The sequence below is a fragment of the Rhinolophus hipposideros genome (genome assembly GCF_964194185.1).
Source record: "Rhinolophus hipposideros genome assembly, chromosome: 20".
Lineage (NCBI taxonomy): Eukaryota > Metazoa > Chordata > Mammalia > Chiroptera > Rhinolophidae > Rhinolophus > Rhinolophus hipposideros.
The window spans coordinates 33421713-33431222 of NC_138066.1; the positions used below are offsets into that span (position 1 = coordinate 33421713).

At 46.3% G+C, this 9510-nt stretch overlaps 1 protein-coding gene across 6 annotated transcripts; it reads right to left on the minus strand.

Moving 5' to 3' along the window:
- Nucleotides 1-329: 329 nt before the first annotated feature.
- Nucleotides 330-9082, minus strand: SNX11 (sorting nexin 11). Of its 6 annotated transcripts, none has more exons than XM_081027670.1 (8): nt 8862-9082; nt 6411-6470; nt 5350-5404; nt 4816-4902; nt 4410-4510; nt 3049-3144; nt 2616-2828; nt 330-1855 (listed from the first exon to the last, which is right to left on the minus strand). In XM_081027670.1, exons 3-8 carry the CDS (start codon nt 5371-5373, stop codon nt 1585-1587), a joined length of 792 nt encoding a protein of 263 aa, XP_080883796.1. In that variant the 5' UTR covers nt 5374-5404; nt 6411-6470; nt 8862-9082; the 3' UTR covers nt 330-1584. The 6 variants fall into 6 exon arrangements, with proteins under 6 accessions (XP_080883796.1, XP_080883801.1, XP_080883797.1 ...); XM_081027675.1 differs by having other exon boundaries at nt 8770-9048; XM_081027671.1 differs by having other exon boundaries at nt 8816-8891.
- Between the last annotated feature and the right edge of the window lie 428 nt (nt 9083-9510).

Sequence of the window (9510 nt, forward strand, 5' to 3'; positions counted from 1 at the left end):
GCTTTGCATCTGCCTGTTGACAAACTTTATTTCTCTTTCAGCACCTGGCACCTCAGACAGGCTGCGAGGACGGAAGCAGCATCAGGTAAATTATACCTAACAAGGTTCATGCCCATAACTGTGAGAAGAGCTGGATCCTGGCTCTTTGGAAGACAATCCTTCCTCCAGTGGTGAACTTGAACTGCACACACAATGCAGGAGAGCTGCAGTACACAGTTCTGAACCATTATTTCCACGCTGATAAATTCATGATTTATGAAAGTAACCACTGCCAGCCCTCACTCCCTCCTTCTCTGCTACAGCTTGTTAGACACAAATTGCAACAAGAGTCTTAAATAGTTGAATTTTATTTCAGGCCAAAGCCCCTCAACTCCGAACTAAATGCCATGACAGTCCCACAGCATAGGCTGGTAGTAAAAGAGCCCACAGGACAGGCTGGGATGGCCAGAGAAGGGAGAGTGGGCAAGAAGTACACACGAATCTATGTGCAGAGCAATGCAGAATGCCAGCAGCACTCCTCTCCTACCAGCTCCAGCTCTCAGTGGAGAGGAATTATGGCAGCAGGAGGGCAGAATGCCTCATTGTCTGAAGGGAGGCATGTTGTTCCTCATCTCCATCCCTAGAGCCCTCTCTCCAGGCAGAAACAAAGCCCTTGCGCCCCATTGGACTGAACATACGGCCTCTCGGCAACACCGCAGAGGGACAGGTGGCAGCTGAAGCCCTGGGGGCAGGGAGCGCTTACTAAGGGAGAAGAAAAGGATTCAAAAAAGAAAGGAGCCCATGCTACCCTGCAGAAAAGATGGTCACGTCTCTGCTTTGTAACCAGAAGAGACAGTGACAGCCTGGGATAGCCTTTACCAAAACAAAGCTCGCTGAGCTATTGCCTTTCCTCTGCCTGTGAACAACCACTTCTCTTTCATGGATGGCCATGAGCTATTTTGTGGGTCTCAGGCCCCACATGGCCAGGCTGAGGTCCTGGGATATGCAGAGAACCCCAGTGACAGGAGTCACAGCACTGTCGCATTCAGTGGTATTAGTGGAGGAAACGCAAGGAAGTGGGAGAATATTCACCACCCTGTCCATGCAAGGAGGTAGGCAAGAGGCCAGCCTCTCAGAAACAAAGTGCTCTGTGGCCTGCAGCAAAAACAGAGCCAGTGAGAATACAATGACACAGCCAGTGAGAATACAATGACACAAGCATTTTTCTTGGGACAATATTCAATATGGCAGCTTAAAATTTGCCACTTACAGGTCCCCAAAACCAGTCACCTAAGGCAGTGCTCCCAGGCCCATTAACAAACAGTTAAAGAAACTCAGCTCCCAAGAGAGTAAATATGGGATTCTGTTCAAAACCAACAGCCCCTGGTCCTGACGCTTAACGTACAAACATCTGCAGTGTTTATTCCTATGGAGGAAGCTTGAGGAGTTGTCATGACTGACCTCTGTGCAACCAACCCGAGCAGAGGCAACTGTAAGATACTTAGCAGCCCAACGTCCCCAACACCTGCCCTGTGCCCAGGTTAGTCTCCTTGCCTGCATCTTCTCCCCTGGGCTCAGAGCAGGACCCAGAACTCAGACCAAAGCTCATTTTTCCAAAACTGTTTCTAAATGACCAGGATCCAAAGGCACAGCATGGTCCCCTCCCACCGACCTCCTCACAGGCTGAGGAGCAAAGGCTCCCTCATCAGGTCTGGCAAAATCACAGCATGATGCTGAGGTAGGGGGTGGAAGAGGGGGGCTTTCCAAAGGAGCCTCAGAGTCAACAACAGGAGCCCACACCTCGAATCGGTCCTGTTCCTCCTCGGGAGGAGGTGAAGGAGAGCTCCTCCTGCCTGATCTTGGAAGAAAGCAGCAACTGGAAGAGTGGGAAAGGGAAAAGAAGGAATAAACAAAATGAATGGATAAACACAAATGAACAGACAAACAAAAAAGGTGGCATTATCTATACAAATGGACTGTTATTCAGCCATAAAAAGGAATGAAGTACTGATACACACTATAACACGATGAACCTTGAAAACGTGCTAAGTGAAAGATGCCAGTCACAGAAGACCACATATCTTATGGCTGTTTTTGTGTGAAATGTCAATGTCCCGAATTGGCAAATCCACAGACACAGAAAGTCCATCAGTGGTTGCCAGGGGTTAGGGGTTGGGGAAAATGAGGAGTCATGGTAGTGGGTATAAGGTTTCTTTTGGGGTGATGAAAACGTTCTAAATAATTCACTGTGGTGATTAATGGTTGCACAACTTTGTGAATAAACTAAAAGCTACTGAATTGTACACTAAAAGGGTGAATTTTAGGGGATGTGAATTATATCTCAATAAAGTTATTTAAAAGGGGCGGGGGGAAAGGAACAGACCAAATAAGAAAGCCTTCTCTTCTTTCTCCCCAGGTTTTAATAGGAAAGCCTGCTACCCAGGAATGGATTAACACAAACCCTCAGGCCTTTGTGCATGGGATGAGAGAACCACACACAGGGGGAACGTGGCCTCTTCTGAAAGGCTACCAACACTGTGACTTGACTTTCCCTATCAAATGGATACCTCATTGGCCCAGATTACAGTAATCCTAGCCCCTGGTGTCTCAAAAAAAAAAAAAAGAGCTTCAGTTACCTCTTAGGCTGGTCTCCTTTAGCCAAACGAGAAGAGCCCTGCCTCTCTTCCTGGACCCAGCCACAGTTTGACATAGCATAGCGAAGAATGGCATCAGAAACAGTCATAGAGCTTCGGCCCTGGACACAGGCTTCTATCTCAGGCACTGAGAGCTGGCTTTGCAGGAAGAGGTGTAACTGGCTGTCTGACAGGAGGACAACACTTTGCAGGACCCTGGGACAAACACAGCGGGGGCAAACACAAAGCATCACCCTAAGGATTTGCTTTCCGCAGCCCCATCCTCCCCAGGGCTCTGGCTTTGGTGAGCATGAGGGTACAAGAAAGGTGTACACCCCAAACGCACCTGTATATTCAATGGGCCACCATGAATGGAACCTTCCCCCCTCCCTGCCCCACCCCAGGAGGCAAGTGCTAGCCTGCCATATCCACTCACTTTTCGAGGAAGTGCTGCAAACCTTGTCGTCGCTTCTCAATGAACTCATCTGAGCTGCCAAAGAAGGTTGACTTTCCAGGAAGTTCAGGTACAGGCCTGTGGGGTCACATAATGTAACAATGTAACACTCAAGATAGTAAAATCCAAGACAGTCATTTCAGACCCCCCCATCAAGGAAATCCCCTAAAATGAGCCACAAAACACAAATAGCTTTTAATAAGGTGGTAGGAGTGGGGGGTTAATACTAATTATATGCCATGTGTCAGGCACTATGATAAGTATTTTACAAACCTTATTTCATTAATCCTCCCCCCAAACCCCATGAGAAAGATATTAGTGTCCCCATTTTAGTAGCAAGGAAATAAAATCAGAGAAGTTGAGTAAATTTCCCAGTGCCACACAGCTAGGAACCAGCAGAGCTAGTATATGAACCAAATCTATGACTTCAAAACTTCATGCTGCTATGCTAAATTGTTTACAAAGCCCATTCCCACCATCAACTGTTATTTTAAACAGGAAGAAACTTGGACATAGAGACATGGAGAATGCTGTGTCCTTGTGTGTAAATTAAGACTACCTATGCCAGTCCAAGAAAGTCACACACTTGGAATTTTCTAAAAGTAGCTAAGTGGAAGCAAGTCACCCACAAACTCTCTAACACTCTTTAGCCTCTCTTATGAAGTGCAGCACGTACTTTTAAAAAACAATGGCCAGGCTAGAGGATGTACAACCCATCAAGAAAAGTTCCAACTGGCTTATGAGGGCCTGACCCATAACCTCATCAGTCCCACATGGTAACTAACTGGCTAAGTCATCAGCAAGCCATCTATCACCAGAGCATTCAGTGGCCATCCTGCGTTGGAATCACTGTTCTAAATTGTCTCCAGTTTTAGGACTTCTATGGGGGAGGTGTAGGTAAGTGAACAATACTTTTTTCCTAAGGCTCTCAGTCTGTTGTGTCTCTGGAAAAAGGTCTCTGCTCGAAAAAAGAAAAAAAATCACTAGTTTTACATGTCAAACGGACAGGATTACCACCTGTCAAAGAAGTCCAAATGCTAAAAAGTTTCTGATAACCAGTGATAAACATACTTAAAATGCTGGAAGTACATTTGTCGAGCCCTAGACTAATATGCATATAAAAAATATTTTTGATCTTTCTAAGGCATCGTTAGGTCAAAACACTAGAAATAAAAACTGTCTTTACTTTTTCACTGATTTGAAAACATAATTTAAGAACACATTTCTCAATTTCCTTAGTGCCTGGCATGCTGCCAAGTTTTCTCCATTGTAAACTCCAGTTTCCCAAGCAAGCATCTAAAAAGCCTGTCTCAAACCTAAAAAGGAAGCAAGAGCAGACTCACACTAAACCAGCGTTTCTTTGTAGCTGCTTTCTCAGCCACACGAACTCACGGTAGCGGCGACGTACACAGGATGTCTTCGCAGTAAAGGCCTTGCTGTTGGTCTACAGGAGGAAGTACGTGAAAAAGGTTTAGTAGGAAAAGACCTAGTCCGCGTGAACTCCCCATCATCCCTCTCACTGAGGATCTAAGCCACCAGGTCACAGTCCTGATCAGAGGCTCCAACTAGAGTAAGGTGCCACCAGGCACCTGCATACAACTCTCAGGCATCCCCCAAGCTCTCTCTCCTCTCCACCTCCCTTTTCTTCTATCTCTGGCCTGTCAAAAACATCCACAAACAGGTTCTACTCAGTACAATCCCTCAGCCCTGGGAAGTGTTGATCCCAATACAGAAATCTGATGCACTTACATGGAGGAATATCTTATAATCCACATAAGAATTCCAGGAGCCCTCATTCTGCACGCGGGGGTCCTGAACACGCACAGTGATCACTTCCTAGAAATAAGAAACACCCCTTCAGCTTTAGCTCAGCTACACTGTAAGGCAGCTTTGACAGCACAGGTTGCCACATTTTTCCAAACCAGACGCACCCACTTGCATTCATTTTTTTCATTTATTCATTCAATTCAACAAATATTTATTGACCCACTATGTGTCAGGCACTATGTGTCAGCACTGGGGGTAGAATGTGAACAAGAGACCAAAATTCCTTGCCCTCATGAAGCTTACAGTCTAGTACATTCTAAGGAATGGAAACATCAAAATGGAACCTCATTTCCCAGTAATGTCTTTACTACCGATTTCCTTCTCCTGGCTTTACTTTGAGCTCATCAGAACTGACAACTTTTACTGTCAGAAGAACACCACCAAGCAACGATTTGCATCTTCTCCCAAAACCCCTCAAACTTATACCCACCTGTTGAGTGGAGACCACACGCTTACCTCCTGCTCTTGGTTCTCCAACATCCTACACCAAAAGCCCACTGGAAGAAAACATCTGATAAGGGACAAATGACAAGGAAACAATCATGGTTAGTATGTTTCTATTCTTATCACTCTCTACCAGGGCAAAACCCTTAAAAAATTTTATCGACCCCCTCTGGGGAAACCCAGGTAACTTTTTTTGTTCTTGTGTAAAACTTAAGATGAAGCCAAAAAATCCACCTCACCCCACCCCCATTACTTCAGTGACAAGCTACAAACCCTGGGGAGTTTGCCTCCCTTCTCAGACCACGGCCAAGACCCTTAACTAAGCTACCTCTATCCAATCATGTTTGGATCTGTGCAATGTTCTCCTCAGGCAGCCAGAACAGGCAGATTCGGTTATAAAACCTTTATGCCTGGACTGCAGGCATAAGTGTCTTGTGGGCACGGGGCACACACAGCACAGCTTTGCAAGTGATCCTAACATCGCCCCCTCCCGGCTATTTAGAGACAGCCAAGCTCTCCAAAACACCAATGCCCCTAAGTCTCTCTCTGTCTTGCTAACCATAGTCACCTCCCCATAGGTAAATCACAGAGCTGGAGAGTGCAGGGAACACCTGAGTGGGTTGCCCAGTTTCAACCTTCCCTTATCTAACCCATTCTCCTTCCCATATGTAATCTGTTCTCTGAGACCTAAGTCAATGGTTCTAATCATTTCCTCACTGGACATGCCATCCGGTTGGTACTTCTGCCCAAGCACCCCACAGCTGCACAGGTCGACTCAGGATGTTTTCCGCTCCTTTGTAAAGATTCATTAAAGCCTAAGCCGCTGATTTCCCCCAATGTGGCAGTTTACATGTGCAGCCACATCGCCCACTCTGACGAGGGGACAATGAAGGTGGCAGCACTGGGGTTACTCAAGTCCAAAGGGGCCCATGATGTCACCTTCTGTTAAAATACAGCACTAATCTTGTTACTCCTAGAACCACTCCAAAAGCATCCAACCTGGCTGCCACCTCCACCCACTTCTCCTCTCTTAAGAGCGGAACAATAAGGTTTAATTTCCCTTTCCAATTTACCTTGAAATGAAAACTGACTTCAGCCAATATGTACTGCCAACAAATGATCCGGGCTGGCTCCTGGGAAAACAAGACTATCTCTAAGATCTCCCTCTCCTCCCCCATGCCCATTCACACCCACTCATTCTTATAGTCCCACAATTAATTTTAAACACATTCCCTTATTAGTTCTGCCTTACCATTAGACGAGTGTGTAATGAGTTTTCTTCTATATTATGTTTAGCTAACACAAGGCTAACATTTCAAGAGAATGGGAACTCATTTACACCACAAAATTAGCAGAGCAAACAGCTTTTCCAATTCTTTCCAGTATACCAGAAGGTCTCTCCACACTGCACTCAGAGACAAAGCTGCATGGTATATGACAAAATTGGGCTACATCGTTGAGCAAACCGAAAGTTTTATGATTTCAATATCATTTTAAATAGCATTCTTGCTGACAATCTGATTTTTCATCTGATGCAGTCACCACTGCAAAGGGGTCCTGAACGGAAAGGTAGGAAATTCCAATGCCCTAACAACCCACATATAAAACCCGAGATGTAAGCAGTCAAAGGGCTGTGGCCAAAACGAGCAGGGTGACTCACTGTGAACAATGACCCTCCTCAGATTTAAAAAAAAAAAAAAAATTTCTCTTCTCTTTTCAGGCATTTGGTAAATTGCCAGCACATAAGCAGAGTTCGATTCTGAAGTATTTCACAAAAGTAACGACAGGAAAGATGATGCCCAGGAAATCACAGTCATCCACAAACTCCGTGGAGCTCACCTGTCTCCTGTGCCTTGAAAGGTTTGTCAAATTCAGGACTATAATTTAGTAACTAAATGGTCATCACTCTCCTGGGCTCAAGAAGAGTTTGCCTAGGGCTCTGCACCACTTCCACGTGCAAGTTCCTCTCCTTTCCTTTGGGGCTAATACCACTTAGAAATAAATAGCTGTAAATTGGCTTTAAAAAAAATCCTAGGAGCTCCCAAGATGCTGTATACTTAAATGTAAATTTAAAGGGCACTAAGAAAGTTTCCGTTGTAACTTTCCTTAAAAACACTGAAACAAATTTTAAAAAAACCTAGACTCCAAGTAATAATTTCTAGCAACTATGTACTAATCGCTGTTAGCTTCCTCTCTGTAGATGCCACTCCTCAGAAGGAAATGAAGTTCAGTTCTCTGGAGGGGAAGGAGGAAGTTCTAAACTTTCGGATCTGAGAGATGGAACTGTTTATCATCTAAATCGTCAGTGATCCTCTCAGCTACTTGTGCAACTCAGAGCTAACTCCATTTCTTGGCCCTTTCAGTCACATCTGAAGTTTACTTTCTCCACCAACATCTCCAAGGAGAACCCAGTTGTTTGCTGTTTACAAAGTAGGTTCCTTGTAAAGCTTTCCAATCTCGTAACAATTCAAGGCTTTAGCTCCATCATTTTCGCTCCCATTTAAACACTACTTCAAGAGACAGGTTAAAAAACAAATCAGAGAACCATATGATTTCACTGATATGTAGTACATAAAACTGAAAACAACAAAAGAACATGACAAACAAATGAAGAAACAAAAACTCATAGACACAGACAATAGTTTAGTGGTTACCAGAGGGTAAGGAGGGAGGAGGATGGTAGATGAGGGTAAAGGGGATCCAATACATGGTGATGGAAAGAGAACTGACTCTGGGTGGTGAACACACAATGGGATTTATAGTTGATGTAATACAGAATTGTACACCTGAAATTATGTAACTTTACTAACAATTTTCACGCCAATAAACTTTAATTAAAAAACAAATCAGGTGATAAAAGTACATGGAGCCACCAAGACTCCTATCCCTTCTTAGTCATCGTTGAGCTCTTGGCGCCAGATGGCAACTCAAAAATCTCTCCTTCTTAAACACCCACAGGTGGTACAGGAAGCTCCCCCCGCTGACGAAGCTCTGTATGTTCTCAACCAAGCATCTCTGCTCCATCCTTTTGTCCCTCTGTAACTTGCCAATCCTTCCACTTGGAAGGTAAGTCGCAAAGGTGACCACAATCTAACGCAAGAGCCTCCCGTAAAATGCTTGCCATTTACTCCTGGTCCCGGCCGTTTGAGTAAATGTCCCCCAACTCTTTTACTACAGCCACTCTCCTTCCATTCTTAACGAATGGAAGCAAAGGGCCACAACGGTCCTTCTTTTCCTTTGTCTATTAATCTTGGGGAGTGGGAAGGAAAGATGCTTTTTATTCCTTTAAAAAGAAATGGAAAAGCCACATTTCCTCCCTTGGATGCCGAGCAAGTACCTGCCTTTATCCCGGGAGGTGAGACAGCCCTTAGGATGTCAAGCGAAGTGCTCACCCCAAGCGCGACTAATGACGCTAAAGTCCGTGGCCCTCACCTCAAAGCAGCACCCAGTCCCTGCGGCCCCGCCCACGCTCCTTCACCTGAGAGCAGCACCCACTCTCCACAGCGACACCGCCAGCACCCTACCATGTAGCCAGTCGCAGCTTCTCCTTCCGGGTGAGTGGCCGGTGCCCCAGTGCACGACGGGAGACGGCTCCCTACACGCCAATCCCGGGTGCCCAGGACGCCCCGCCCCTGCAGACCCCGGCTCTTAGTGGCGATTTTGCTCGCGGGGCGGCGCGCTAGGCCCAGCTCAGACCCTGGCTTCAGTCGGGGCCCCGCACCACTTACTCCTAGCGACAGTGGGTGGACGCCGGGGAGGGGTGGCCAAGGCTATGACGTCCAATCCAGGGCCGCGTCCCTCCCATCGTTGTCAGACCAGCCAATCAGAGGCCAGGGGGCGTCTTTAAAGGTCTGAGAGGGCCCTCCAGAGCAGAGCGGTACGAGATTGTCGCCGGGGTTTTCATTCTGCAAAGCGCGGTTTTGAGTGTAAGAGGCTCGGGGCAGAAAACGCCCCCGTTCCTGGAGCCTCGTAAAGTCCCGAGAGAGCCCTCAGTTGCACCCCATAGGTTGCAGTTCCCCAGGGGAGTTATCAAGAGGACTTCAACTCAGGTTCGTAAAACCACAGACTATCAGAGCGAAAACCGGACTGAGACAGTTCAGCAACACACGTTTCACTCGCCGAAATGAGCCCAAAGATGGGTGGTGCCGCTCCTTCGTAAGAACAATCCGTTGA